A 14,349-nucleotide genomic window follows, 5' to 3' on the forward strand; every position below is an offset into this window, starting at 1 on the left:
GTGGGCGTCATTTTTTTCCAGTCCCACGAAGAGCAAGGAAAATATTCAATTCCCTTCTATTAATTTAACCCACCAACAGCCCCCAAAAAACCATTGTATGATTGTAAAGACAGTTAGCACCCCATCTGGTATAGCTCTTAGAGTCTTATTGGGTGACTGGGTGGCATGCAATTGGGCAATTAACTTCTGCTGGATGACTCTCTGGCAGAATGGGGGCAGGTGGGGTCTTCAGGAATGAAGAATTCTGATGTCATGACAGTGGGTTTTGCTCAGTGTTCTAGTAGTCCTGTCACAAGGGCTCACTTGCTTCCTCTCTTTTTTTTTAAAAAAAGATATTTATTAAGGTTTTGTAAAAAGACAAAAGTTCCAAACAACAAAAATACACACCAAAAAATATATATGCAAAAATACATAAGTCAAGTTACAGAAGCAGAATGAATCAGAAACTGCATTAAAAATAAAGCAAGCAATAAAGTCTAACAAATCTTATAAGGTAGAAGGCTTACATGAATGTAATTTCTTATTTAAGTTCAACGCTTACGCAAAGAGCGGCATCTGTGTATGTAGTTCAGCAGAACTCCCCGGAAGCCTGAAAAAAACCAAGCCGTGATGGGGATTATGCTTTTATGTTGCGTGTCAGGAACACGTTGAAAGATGGTTGTGGGGCAACAATCCAGTCAAAAGAGACACGGGAGGTGTGTGATGTCAGCACATAGGCTGAATCCCAAGGAGATGGGGGATTAGCACTTGATATTTATATTTATTAGCACTTGATATTTATAGGAACTGGGGCAAGAGAGGTGTACATAGGGGGACTCCTTTTGGGTTCCTGTGAAATGGGTTTATCAAAAAGGGGAAAACAATATTGTGTGTAGTCAAGCAGTCACAGAGACTATGGGCATTCTTCAGCTTGCCCTCATGCAAGGAAAGCTTTTAGCAGACCTAAAAGAGAAAGAGGGTTGGAACTGCTTTTTTATTTTTACAAGTCATTTTACTGCCCTGAGAGAAAACAGAACATGAAACCTATGCTAGGCTACTCTTGAAATACTGGTATTTGAAATGACCGTAAACTTATTTGCAATTAGCTGAGCAAATTGAAGTCTGATTGGCTACGTGGTGTGTTTATTCTGAAAAGAAACAATGCAATATGAATACTGGAAAATTAACAACAGCTTCGCATTCATTGTGCTGCCCTTTTGTGTGCTTATGAGCTCCTGTGCCCCAAACATACCCTTACTCCCTTTTCTGCGTTATGCCTAGCCACTTGTGTGTGGTTATTCTAGAACCAGCTTAGAGAAAAGGTATAATTTGAGACATTTCAGAAGATTGTTAATTCATGCTGTCACTGAAATACTCACGTTGCAGCCTGATTGTCTGAAGCTTTCATAACGGTTATTCATCGCTTTTAATTTTCTAGTATCTGTTGCGTTCAAGGGCAATAATGCTTCCATATGATAAACCTATCCGCAGTTGAATGAGCTTTAATTAACAGGTCATTTGAAGCCACTGTTGTCCCTGGCAGCAGAAGGCACTAAGAATTGTTTGTTGGGTGTGGCCAGGAAATAAAATGTTTTTCATACTGCTACTTAAGTGCTTGCAACAAATAGCAATAATGGTTCCAATAATTATTGAATGAACTTGGCTTTTCAGATGCTAATAGCCAAAAATTGTTGACTGTATAGACTTTGTCTGTCATCTTATTGCAATATCCCCATTGTTCATAGATCCCTTCGTGCAGCGGGTAGCAAAAAAACCCCACAGTTACATCTGAAAAGAAATAGGTATTATTAAAATCAGAGCTGGGGAAGGTGTAGAGATATTTTGTGTCATATTCACCATTTAATTTAGTCTTGACCAAATCAATATAATGTTTTCATAGGTGGGGAATGTCGTACAGTTTCACTGCAGAAAAGGCTACCTTATTCAAGGCTCTACAACACGCACCTGTCTTCCTGATCTTACCTGGAGTGGTATTCAGCCAGAATGCATACGTAAGTCCATAAGACATATCTTCTTGTGGCATTCAGTGTGTTTTAGTGGATTGTTTTAAGTTGTTATGTTGGATGCCATCCTGGTAATTTCTAGTTTAAATGTGGTACATGGAATAAATGGATTGATTGATTTGATATATTGCCCTGCCTCCAAAAGAAGTCCGAGGTGGCAAAAAAAAACCAAAAAAACCCCCAAGTAATAAACATATTTAAAAAGAATACAAGGGCAGACTTCTGGTCCTTGATCTCAGTGGGTGTTTTGCTAGTGACTTTTGCTGGCTCATTATCTGCATCAAGGTTTGTTTTCCACAATCCTAATGATATAGCTCTGATGTAACAATGTAAATATCATGAATCAGGCTATTTCAAAATAAGGTGAAGCACTTCCAGACCTGTGTGCCTTTGCTCATTATATCGGGGCACGAGGCAGGAAGGTTCAAGCCCCCTTTTCCTTTTGTGTCAGCCACCTTCGCTTCTGTTTTTAGAAAGCTACAGGAGTGGGCACGATTTGGTTAGAGGGTCTTAGGATGGAGTTTGTGGCTTTTGTTAAGGGTCCTCTTGCCTCTTCATGTATAATTCAAGCACTGATCATATCTGCCTTTCAATGCCATGGTTTATTTCTGTTAGTTTATATTATCATATTTATTCTTTTACCATCCCAAAAGGAGCCAAGGGCAGCTTAAAACATTTAAAAAAGACCCTGCAGAAAATATATATCTTAATACTTAGAAAATCCATAGTCTTTATTTTATTTTTTTAAGCATCAGTTAATATCCGCAGTGTAAACAGCTTAGCATAGTTCTTACCCCGCCCCCCAAAGCCTTGAGGAATGAGTGTGTTTTGACATTTTGTCGAAAAATAGCCAGTGTGGGGGGACATCTCATTTTGTCTGGGAGGGAGATCCATACATGGGGAACTATGATTTATATTTTGTCTTGTGTTTTGTCACATATGTGATGAGTTATGACTTCCTTTTTAGCTCACAACTGCAAACAGCCAGAATCGCCAGCTCACACGAATGTTGCAGGGATGGATCTTCCCTCACTTGGTTATACCCTGATATACAACTGCCAACCAGGGTTCTTTCTCGCTGGAGGTTCGGAACACAGAGTCTGCAGATCTGATGGCACTTGGACAGGGAAAGTGCCTGTATGCGAAGGTAATTTCTTGCATCTCCTGTTTAGTTATTCAGGGCAGAACTCGATAGGATGGGAGACAGAAGACTGCCCTCACTCTCTGTCTCTCTTTATAGTCCTTGTAATTTGATATTCCATGCCACGTATCTTCTCATCCCAGCCAACCTGTGGTGTGAGAAAGGGGTCAGAGGATGCACACAGTGATTATGTCACATTGCACATGTGTCAGCGCTGCCCAAGGTCCCAGCTCACACAAGACCAACGCTGCTTCTTGCTCAAGTTCAAAAGTCTTTATTGAAGTTCAGTCTCATTTCCAGACGTGCAGCGCGCAACGCTACATCTATCCGTCAGATCATAGAAGTCCCATCTGAATCTCCGCCCCCCTGACACCAGCTTAAGATTCTAGCTTTACTCCACCTCTTCCTCTGTTCCTTCTTTCTCTGGGTCCTTCTGCTAGTCGGAGTCTCTGCCCTCCGAGATTCTTCTGACGCTGATTCTCCCGACTCCTCCTCCCCCCTCTTTCGGGCTTTAGGACCTGGCTCCCAATCCGGGTTTTCTGCTGTCCCGCGCTCCTCCACATTTGAACTTGGCGCGCGCGCGCAGCCTCCCACTTTCCTTCTGACCGTTACACTTGTGTCACTGCTCCCCCTTTCGGGGAGGCTAGCTGGACCTGCCCTTCCCTCCGTCTCCCCACTCCCCGATGGAGGAGACGCTGGTCCTGACTCCCATGCCTCTTCTCCCCCACTGTGCTCTGGTGGGGGAACTGGCCCTACTTCTCCGCTACTCCTTTGGGACTCCCCTCTGGTTCCCTGTTTATGGATCGTCCCCTCTGGGATTCGCCTCGCCCTTACCATAGGCGCCCCCTCCTGGGAATCTTCTGATTCGCTGGAGAAGCTCATGGAATCTCTCGGTCCACTGTCATATTCCCCTACGCTCCCCTCTGATTCCTCTCCTCCGCTCTCTATTTGCTCTCTCCCCTGCTCTTCTGCTCCTGAGCCTCTGACATCCATCCCCCCCTCGAAGCCCCCCCTTCCCCCCTCCCCCTCTTCGGGTGTGGGTTCCAGGTGCTCCAGCGCTGGGGGTGTGAGTGCTGGCTTCCGTTCTCTCTCCCTGGTGTGCAACCGTCCAGCGGGATCAGGCCCCCCCACGATGGGTTCGTCGACGTCGACTTCCTCTGCTTCCATTTCTCTGCTGTCGTGCTCAAAACCAAGATCCTCCCCCCACACGTCCATGTCCTCCTCTCCCCCCGGTCCCTCGGGTGAGGCTGTGTGCAAGGGCCCCCTCAGCAGTTCCCTGCTCCACCCCACTTCTGGTTGAGTGTCCCACCAATAGGAGCGGTCCGTGGCAAACCCCGAGAGCGACCCCTCCGGGGAGCTCATCCCCGGCGTCGGCTCCTCATCTGAGGAGAAACCTTGGAACGTGCTGGCTGACAGTGTGGGTGTGAAAAGCCAGTCGTCAAAATACTCCGCCGGCATGGGTCTGTGTGGGAAGATCGAATGGAACTCGTCTTTGAGATAGTGCTCCTCCACGGCGTAGCACGGCACCCACTCGTTGGCGCTGGCCGGAGTACCCTCCCTGGCGAGGAGATATTCAACTCCCTCTTCCCCCCATCTGGAGTCCAAAATCTCTGTGACCTCGTTGAGTGGCGTCGCCCTCTGTGGTCCCTCCCCTGCTGGCGATGGGCTACGTGGAGCTGGTGCGGTCCCTGGCGCCTGAAACCTGTGGGGCGCCTTGTAAGGCGTGAGCACTGACCTGTGAAAGACTGGGTGCATTCTGGAGCCCTCCGGGAGTGTCAACCGGTAGGCCACTGGATTGATTTGTGCCGCGACCTGGTAAGGTCCCAGCTGCTCTTAGCTAGCGTTCTGGCCGGCACTGCCTGAGCTGCTAACCAGACCCAGTCCCCTACCTGTATGTCTTCCCCAACCCTCCTGTGCCTGTCTGCCTGCATCTTGTAGGCGTGTTTCGCGAGTTCCAAGTGCCTTCGGAGTTGCTCATGGACCTCCTGTAACTCTGCGGCTAAGTGCTCTGCCCCCCGTGGCTCCCCCTCTGCCTCGGTCTCCAACCCCGGGAAGGTTCTGGGGTGGCGCCCATTGTTGGCGAAGAACGGTGTCACCCCTGTAGACCCGTGCTTCGTGTTGTTGTAGGCAAACTCGGCTAGCGGTAGGTAGTCCACCCAGGTCGAGGGCTGTTGATTGGCGTAGCATCGCAGGTACTGCTGCATGATGGCGTTGACCCTCTCCGCTTGTCCGTTGGTCTGCGGGTGTCGTGCCGACGCTAAGTTGATCTTGACGTTCAGGATGCCCAGCAGCTTCTGCCAAAAGTTCGAGATGAATTGGCGGCCCCGGTCGGACAGGATGGACCGCGGCAGGCCGTGAGCTTTGAACACGTGGTCTATGAACAGCTTGGCGGTCTGTTCCGCTGTGGCCACCTTCGCGCACGGAATGAAATGCGCCATTTTGGTGAAGAGGTCTACGACCACGAGTACTGCTGTTTTGCCGCGCGAACTGGGCAGATCTGTAACAAAGTCCAGGGCCACTTTCTCCCATGGTTCGAGCGGCGTCTGCAGCGGTTCCAGCAGACCCGCCGGCTTCCTGTGTACTGGCTTGGCCCTTTGGCAGGTGTCACACCTGGAAACGTAATCCGCAACTTCTCCCCGCACCTTGGGCCACCAAAAGTCCCTGGTGACTAATTCCGCCGTCTTGTCCTTGCCGAAGTGCCCAGCGCTGGGCGCGTCGTGCAGCTGCTGCAAGACTCTCGCGCGAAGGTCTTCTCCCGGTACGTAGAGAGCCCCTTTGCGGAGGAGTAGTCCGTCGCGTATCTGGAACTCGTCGTCCCTCGCTGTGCCGTTTCGCACCTCCTCCATCTTGGTTTGCGCAAACGAATCCGCCTGTAGCGCACGACGGACTGCGTCCAGGTCCACTGCGGCTGAAGCGCACGCCCACACCTCTGGTGCGAAAATGTGTTTGGCCGCTGCCGGTGCCGCTTCCTCGAGATACTGCGGCTTCCTGGATAGCGCATCCGCCATGACGTTGTTGTCTCCCGGGATGTATTCTATCCGGAAATCGAAATCTGCAAAGAACTCCGCCCAGCGGATGTGTCTCTGGTTCAGGAATTTCGCCGTGCGCCAGTACTCCAGGTTCTTGTGGTCCGTGCGAACCTGCACCGTGTGTCTGGCCCCGACGAGGAAGTGCCGCCACGCCTTGAAAGCTGCATGAATGGCCAGCAACTCCCTGTCCCAGATGGTGTAGTTCTGCTCCGACGTGCTGAGCTTCCTGGAGTAGAATGCGCACGGTCTCCAGTCCCCTTGCGGATCTTGCTGCAACAGGACCGCCCCCACCGCTCTGTCCGAGGCGTCCGTTTCAACCCTCATCGGTTTGCTGGGGTTTACGTGTAGCAGCTGTTCTTCGGACGCGAAGAGACGCTTGAGCCTCCGAAAGGACTGCTCCGCCTGGTCCGTCCAGGTGAACTTCTTCTTCTTGGAGCTGAGGGTGTCCGTGATGGCCGCTGTCTCCTTCGCGAACCCCTTGATGAACTTGCGATAAAAGTTGGCGAAACCGACGAACTTCTGGACCTCCTTCCGGTTGCGCGGGCTCTTCCAGTCCAACACTGAGCGGACCTTGGCGCTGTCCATGGCAAGTCCCTTGTCGGACAGCTTGTAGCCCAGGAAATCCACCTCTGTCGTGTCGAACTGGCACTTCTCCAGTTTGGCGTAAAGTCTGTGCTCCCGTAGTCTCTGCAGGACCTCCTTGACGTCCTCCTCGTGCGCCTCCTGCGAGTCCGAAAAGATCAGGATATCATCTAAAAAGCAGACGCACTTCTTGTAGAGGAGTCCCGCTAGCACGTGGTGCATGAAAGCTTGGAAACAATGGGAGCCATTTTGGAGACCAAACGGCATGACTCTGTATTCATAGGTTCCTAAAGGCGTAAACATGGCTGTCTTCCACTCGTCGCCCTCCCGCATGCGTATAAGGTTGTAGGCCCCTCGTAAATCCAACTTGGTGAAGATCCGTCCCTTCCTCACCGTCGCGAGCAGGTCGTCAATTTTGGGCATGGGGAATGCTGTGGGCTTTGTCCTGGAATTGATGATTCTATAATCCACTATGAGCCTCCGTTCGGGCGTGTCTCTCTTCTTCACGAAAAACACGGGACTGCCCCCCACTGCTTTGGATTCCCGGATGAATCCCCGCTTCAAATTGCGATCTATGAACTCCCTGAGTTCTTGCATTTCGTCTTCAGACATGGAGTACAGTTTCCCAGTTGGCAGCGTCGCCCCTGGCAGGAGGTCAATCTTGCAGTCGTAGGGTCTGTGGGGAGGCAGCTTGTCTGCTTCCTTCTCGCAGAAGACTTCCAAAAAGTCCTTGTACTTGTTGGGCACCGCTTGCACCATGCCTAGGTGTAGCTGCGGTGCATCCTCTTGCCCCTCTCCTTCCTGGCAGGTCTGGATGCAGTGCGCTGCGCAGTAGGAAGAGCAGAAGGTCAATTGCCGCTGGTACCACGCTAATGCCGGGCTGTGCCTATCCAGCCAACTCATGCCCAACACTATGGGCGTGTCCGACAGGTGGGTGACGTTGAAACTGATGACTTCGCGGTGGTTTCCAATTTGCATCACCAGAGGCGGTGTTTGCTGTACCACCTCTCCTCCCAGTATCTTCCTGCCATCTACCGTGACAACATTTAGGGGCATCGTGGCTGGCAGGAGTGCTATGCGATGCTGCTTGACGAAGTCCAACCCTACAAAGTCTGCGTTGCTACCAGAGTCAATGGTAATAGGGACCTCCAGGGTGAGCCCATCGGGCAGCTGGAGCGATGCAGTGAGTTGCACCACTGGTTTGGGTGGGAGGGGGTCTGTGGGCTGCAAAATCTCTGGGGACTGTTTCACTGACTCGCCTGGTTGAGCCCCAGAGCCTCCATCTCCAACCAGGCGTCGCCTTTTCCCTGCTGCTCAACTCCCTGCTGAATTCCTCCTTTAACAGTTGCTGAGGCTGCAGTGTGCTTCTGGAGCCTCTGGGGACACTCTTTCGCCATGTGCTGTGCACTGTCGCAGATGTAACACTTCCTGCTCCCTCTAGGAGCCTTCGCCTTGACTGCTCCTGGTGTCTGGGCTCTGCTTGCTGTCTGAGCCCTTGCACCTCCGATTTCCATTGGCTCCTCTCCACTTATGAGAGGAGGCGTGGACTGAGCGCGCTCTGTCTCTCTGGGTAGGAAGGGAGTCGTTCTAACTGACGTGTTTGCTCTTCGCCCCTCCTCCCTGCTCCACGGGCGTTCTTCCAGGCGCACCCCAATTGCAAGCGCCCTTTGGACTACTTCTGTTGTATTTTGGGGTCTCTCCCCCCTCGCCAGTTCATCTTTAACGGCTCCATTCAGCCCCTCCCAGAACAGATCCCTGACGGCAGCTGAGTCCTTCTGCCAGCCCAGCACATTTACTAACCCAAAAAAGCGGGAATGATACTGGCGCACCGTCGCTCTCCCTTGTCGCAATCCATGCATTTCCCTTCTAGCGACATCCACATCCACCGTTGATTTAAAGCAAGCGTCCATGGCTCCAATAAAAGCGCTTGAATCTTTGAGGGCGGGGTCATTTTCGCGTAGCAAAGTTCGCAGCCACGACTTAGCTTCCCCATGCAGATGAGTGATTATGAAACCCACTTTCTCCTCCTCATCTCTAAAATCTTTCCGAAGCAAATTGAGCGCGAAGACTACTTCTGCTCTGAAGTTAGGGTACTGCTGCAGGTTCCCGTCAAAATGGGTCACAAGGCTTGCCCCCCTTTTCCCGAGGCTAACTCCCTCCGGCTTGGCTCCCAGCTGCCCCTCCTTTCCCCATTTGTCCCACCTGGCTTGCAGATCCTGGCAGAGCGCAGCTGTGTCTTCTTCTTTTTTCCTAGACGCAGCTAATTCTGCGTAGAGCGTTGACACCGCTTCCTGCAATTGCTTGACTTTTTCCTCAGTCGTCATCTTTGCCTATCTCCGTGAGCTCGCAGAGTTTTATTGGAGATGGGACTTACTGTCAGCGCTGCCCAAGGTCCCAGCTCACACAAGACCAACGCTGCTTCTTGCTCAAGTTCAAAAGTCTTTATTGAAGTTCAGTCTCATTTCCAGACGTGCAGCGCGCAACGCTACATCTATCCGTCAGATCATAGAAGTCCCATCTGAATCTCCGCCCCCCTGACACCAGCTTAAGATTCTAGCTTTACTCCACCTCTTCCTCTGTTCCTTCTTTCTCTGGGTCCTTCTGCTAGTCGGAGTCTCTGCCCTCCGAGATTCTTCTGACGCTGATTCTCCCGACTCCTCCTCCCCCCTCTTTCGGGCTTTAGGACCTGGCTCCCAATCCGGGTTTTCTGCTGTCCCGCGCTCCTCCACATTTGAACTTGGCGCGCGCGCGCAGCCTCCCACTTTCCTTCTGACCGTTACACTTGTGTCACTGCTCCCCCTTTCGGGGAGGCTAGCTGGACCTGCCCTTCCCTCCGTCTCCCCACTCCCCGATGGAGGAGACGCTGGTCCTGACTCCCATGCCTCTTCTCCCCCACTGTGCTCTGGTGGGGGAACTGGCCCTACTTCTCCGCTACTCCTTTGGGACTCCCCTCTGGTTCCCTGTTTATGGATCGTCCCCTCTGGGATTCGCCTCGCCCTTACCATAGGCGCCCCCTCCTGGGAATCTTCTGATTCGCTGGAGAAGCTCATGGAATCTCTCGGTCCACTGTCATATTCCCCTACGCTCCCCTCTGATTCCTCTCCTCCGCTCTCTATTTGCTCTCTCCCCTGCTCTTCTGCTCCTGAGCCTCTGACAACATGTAACCAGTTTAGATAATCATTTTAACTGGGGTAGCCAGTTTAATGGCCTCCAGTGTTATTTGACTACAGCTCTCATCAGCCAGCTATCTTAGTTCAGCAACGTCTAGAAGATACCACACTGGCTACCCCTGGTCAGCGGTGGCAGGGCGGGGCAAGGGCGGGGTGCACTGCGGGGCCCCCAAAGTCTGCCTGTTTCCTCCCACTCAGCCACCCTACAGTTGGGGGGGGGGAGGCAGCGGGTGGACCATTTGGGCAGCGTGGAACCTGCGTGCGCCCAAGTCACTGTATCTCTTCCAGGAGAGATGTGTGGCTTGGGCCCACTGCATGCCCCCCGGTGAGTACTGCCCAGCATTTTGTCACCCCCCTCAGTGGTGACACCCGGGGCAACCCGCACCCACCACACACCCCTTCCTCCGCCCCTGGTTACCTGGCCACCATGGTTTAGGCATGTGTCTATGTGATTACATTTGCCTGTTAAGAGTTTATGATTGTATGGTGCAGTGTGTAATGTTAGGTTCAGAAAAAGCAATTGACCCTAGTGATAATTGTGGATGAGATGAAGTTTAAACCTTTGGTTCCAGGTTTAGAATCATAGAATCATAGAGTTGGAAGAGACCACAAGGGCCATCGAGTCCAACCCCCTGCCAAGCAGGAAACACCATCAGAGCACTCCTGACATATGGTTGTCAAGCCTCTGCTTAAAGACCTCCAAAGAAGGAGACTCCACCACACTCCTTGGCAGCAAATTCCACTGTCGAACAGCTCTTACTGTCAGGAAGTTCTTCCTAATGTTTAGGTGGAATCTTCTTTCTTGTAGTTTGGATCCATTGCTCCGTGTCCGCTTCTCTGGAGCAGCAGAAAACAACCTTTCTCCCTCCTCTATGTGACATCCTTTTATATATTTGAACATGGCTATCATATCACCCCTTAACCTCCTCTTCTCCAGGCTAAACATGCCCAGCTCCCTTAGCCGTTCCTCATAAGGCATCGTTTCCAGGCCTTTGACCATTTTGGTTGCCCTCCTCTGGACACGTTCCAGTTTGTCAATGTCCTTCTTGAACTGTGGTGCCCAGAACTGGACACAGTACTCCAGGTGAGGTCTGACCAGAGCAGAATACAGTGGCACTATTACTTCCCTTGATCTAGATGCTATACTCCTATTGATGCAGCCCAGAATTGCATTGGCTTTTTTAGCTGCCGCGTCACACTGTTGGCTCATGTCAAGTTTGTGGTCAACCAAGACTCCTAGATCCTTTTCACATGTAGTGCTCTCAAGCCAGGTGTCACCCATCTTGTATTTGTGCCTCTCATTTTTTTTGCCCAAGTGCAATACTTTACATTTCTCCCTGTTAAAATTCATCTTGTTTGTTTTGGCCCAGTTCTCTAATCTGTCAAGGTCGTTTTGAAGTGTGTTCCTGTCCTCTGGGGTGTTAGCCACCCCTCCCAGTTTGGTGTCATCTGCAAATTTGATCAGGATGCCCTTGAGTCCATCATCCAAGTCGTTGATAAAGATGTTGAATAAGACCGGGCCCAAGACAGAACCCTGTGGCACCCCACTAGTCACTCTTCTCCAGGATGAAGAGGAACCATTGATGAGCACCCTTTGGGTTCGGTCAGTCAGCCAGTTACAAATCCACTGAGTGGTAGCATAGTCAAGACCGCATTTTACCAGCTTCTTTACAAGAATATCATGGGGCACCTTGTCAAATGCCTTGCTGAAATCAAGGTAGGCTACATCCACTGCGTTCCCTTCATCTACCAGGCTTGTAATTCTGTCAAAAAACGAGATCAGGTTAGTCTGACATGACTTATTTTTCAGAAATCCATGCTGACTATTGGTGATCACAGCATTCCTTTCCAGGTGCTCACAGACTGTTTGCTTAATGATCTGCTCCAGAATCTTCCCTGGTATTGATGTCAGACTGACTGGGCGGTAATTATTTGGGTCCTCTCTTTTCCCCTTTTTGAAAATAGGGACAACATTTGCCCTCCTCCAGTCTGCCGGGACTTCGCCTGTTCTCCAGGAATTCTCAAAGATGACTGCCAGTGGTTCTGAAATCACATCTGCCAGTTCTTTTAATACTCTTGGATGCAGTTCATCTGGCCCTGGAGACTTGAATACATCTAGACTAGCCAAGTATTCTTGTACTATCTCCTTAGTTATTCTGGGCTGTGTTTCCTCTGCTGAATCATTTGCTCCAAATTCTTCAGGTCGGGCATTGTTTTCTTTATCGGAGAAGACTGAGGCAAAGAAGGCATTGAGGAGTTCAGCCCCTTCTGTGTCCCCTGTTTGCATTTCACCATCTTCTCCTCTGAGTGACCCCACTGTTTCTTTGTTCTTCCTTTTGCTACGAACATACCCATAAAAGCCTTTTTTGTTGCTTTTAACCTCTCTAGCAAGCCTGAGTTCATTCTGTGCTTTAGCTTTTCTGACTTTGTGTCTACACGTGCTGGCTATTTGTTTGAATTCCTCTTTGGTGGTTTCCCCCCTTTTCCATTTTTTGTACACATCCTTTTTTAATCTTAACTCAGTTAAAAGTTCTTTAGATAGCCACCCTGGCTTCTTTAGGCACCTTCCATGTTTCCGTCTCATTGGTATTGCCTGAAGTTGTGCTTTTACTATCTCCCTCTTAACAAACTCCCAGCCATCATGAACTCCCTTTCCTTTTAGTATTACTGTCCATGGGATCTCACCCAGCACTTCCCTAAGTTTTATGAAGTCGGCTTTCTTAAAGTCGAGAAATTGAGTCCTAGTATGCTTGGCTGCTCCTTTCCGCTGTATAGTAAACTTCAGAAGAGCATGATCACTCACGCCTAATGATCCTTCCACTTCTACCCCACTAACCAGGTCATCAACATTGGTTAGGACCAGATCTATTTTTTTTTTTTTTATAATATTTTTTATTACGTTTCTTTCCAAATTTTATACATTACAAACAAATAAGGAGTTTACAAGAAACCATTTTTTTTTTTTTTAACAAAAATCCCAACTTGGACTTCCCCACCCCTTCCGATTCTGCGTTCTTTATATTAACAATGTCAGCAATTTGTTACCTTATGTCATACCTTATTGTAACTTTTACATGTTATGTATCTATATTCAATGTATTATGTCACAATTTTTATACCTTTAAAATAAACGTAACATGTTCAATTTCATATTATCTCCTTTTCTCTTTTATCACTTAGTTTACTATTTACTTAATCATAATTGCTAAAGCGTATCATTTCCAAATCATGCACCGTCTTAAGATTCATACAGTTTGTAATACTTTTGCAAGTAGTCTTTAAACTTTTTCCAGTCCACCTCAATTGTTTCTACATCCAAATCTCGGATTCTGCCGGTCAGTTCAGCTATCTCCATGTAGTCCATCAGCTGCATCTGCCATTCCTCCAGCGTGGGTAAATCTTGTGTCTTCCAGTTCTTTGCGATGAGTATTCTTGCTGCTGTACTGGCATACATAAACAAAGTTCTGTCCTTCTTTAACACTTTCTGGTCTACCATGCCCAACAGGAAGGCCTCTGGTTTCTTGGGAAAGGTATACCTAAATACCTTTTTCAACTCATTGTAAATCATTTCCCAGAAAGCCTTAACCTTTGGGCATGTCCACCAGAGGTGAAAGAAAGTCCCCTCTGCTTCCTTACACTTCCAACATTTATTGTCAGACAGGTGATGTATCTTAGCTAACTTGACTGGGGTCATGTACCACCGGTATATCATTTTCATAATGTTTTCCTTCAAGGCCGTACTGGCCGTGAATTTCATTCCGGTGTTCCATAACCTTTCCCAGTCTTCAAACATAATGTTGTGTCCAACATCCTGTGCCCATTTAATCATAGCAGATTTAACTGTCTCATCCTGTAAATTCCACATAAGCAGCAAGTTATACATTCTAGATAACAGCTTTGTCTTTGGTTCTAACAATTCTGTCTCTAGTTTCGACTTCTCCACCTGGAAACCAACTTTTTTGTCCATTTTGAAAACCTCTTGAATTTGAGCATAATGTAGCCAATCTCGCACCTTATTTTTTAGTTTATCCTGGCTCTGCAACTTCCAATTGTCTCCAATTTTTTCAGTCAATTCCCAATATTTCGGCCAATAGGCCTCCATATTGGGTCTTTTTCGGGCCTTGGCCTCCACAGGTGATAGCCACCTCGGAGTTTTACTCTCTAGTAAGTCTTTATATTTCATCCAGACTGCAAAAATTGCTTTTCTGACAATGTGGCTTTTAAACAATTTATGTGCTTTAACCTTGTCGTACCATAGGTATGCGTGCCATCCAAAAGCATTATTAAAACCTTCCAGATCTAGGACATCGGTGTTTTCCAACAAAAACCAATCTTTCAGCCAGCAGAAGGCTGCAGCTTCATAATACAACCTCAAGTCCGGCAGGGCAAACCCCCCTCTTTCTTTCGAATCTGTTAATATTTTA

At 49.0% G+C, this 14,349-nt stretch overlaps 1 protein-coding gene across 3 annotated transcripts in view; it reads left to right on the forward strand.

Annotated features, from left to right (window-relative positions):
• Positions 1 to 14,349, forward strand: part of CSMD3 (CUB and Sushi multiple domains 3) — a 594,298-nt gene that overhangs the window by 554,087 nt on the left and 25,862 nt on the right. For all 3 annotated transcript variants that reach the window (XM_053395417.1, XM_053395418.1, XM_053395419.1), the window contains 2 exons: positions 1,880 to 1,991; positions 2,971 to 3,150. In XM_053395417.1, the coding sequence (XP_053251392.1) occupies positions 1,880 to 1,991; positions 2,971 to 3,150 (292 nt within the window). The remainder of the gene's footprint in view (positions 1 to 1,879; positions 1,992 to 2,970; positions 3,151 to 14,349) is intronic.

This window comes from Podarcis raffonei, chromosome 7 (assembly GCF_027172205.1).
Source record: "Podarcis raffonei isolate rPodRaf1 chromosome 7, rPodRaf1.pri, whole genome shotgun sequence".
NCBI classification, from domain to species: Eukaryota; Metazoa; Chordata; class Lepidosauria; order Squamata; family Lacertidae; genus Podarcis; species Podarcis raffonei.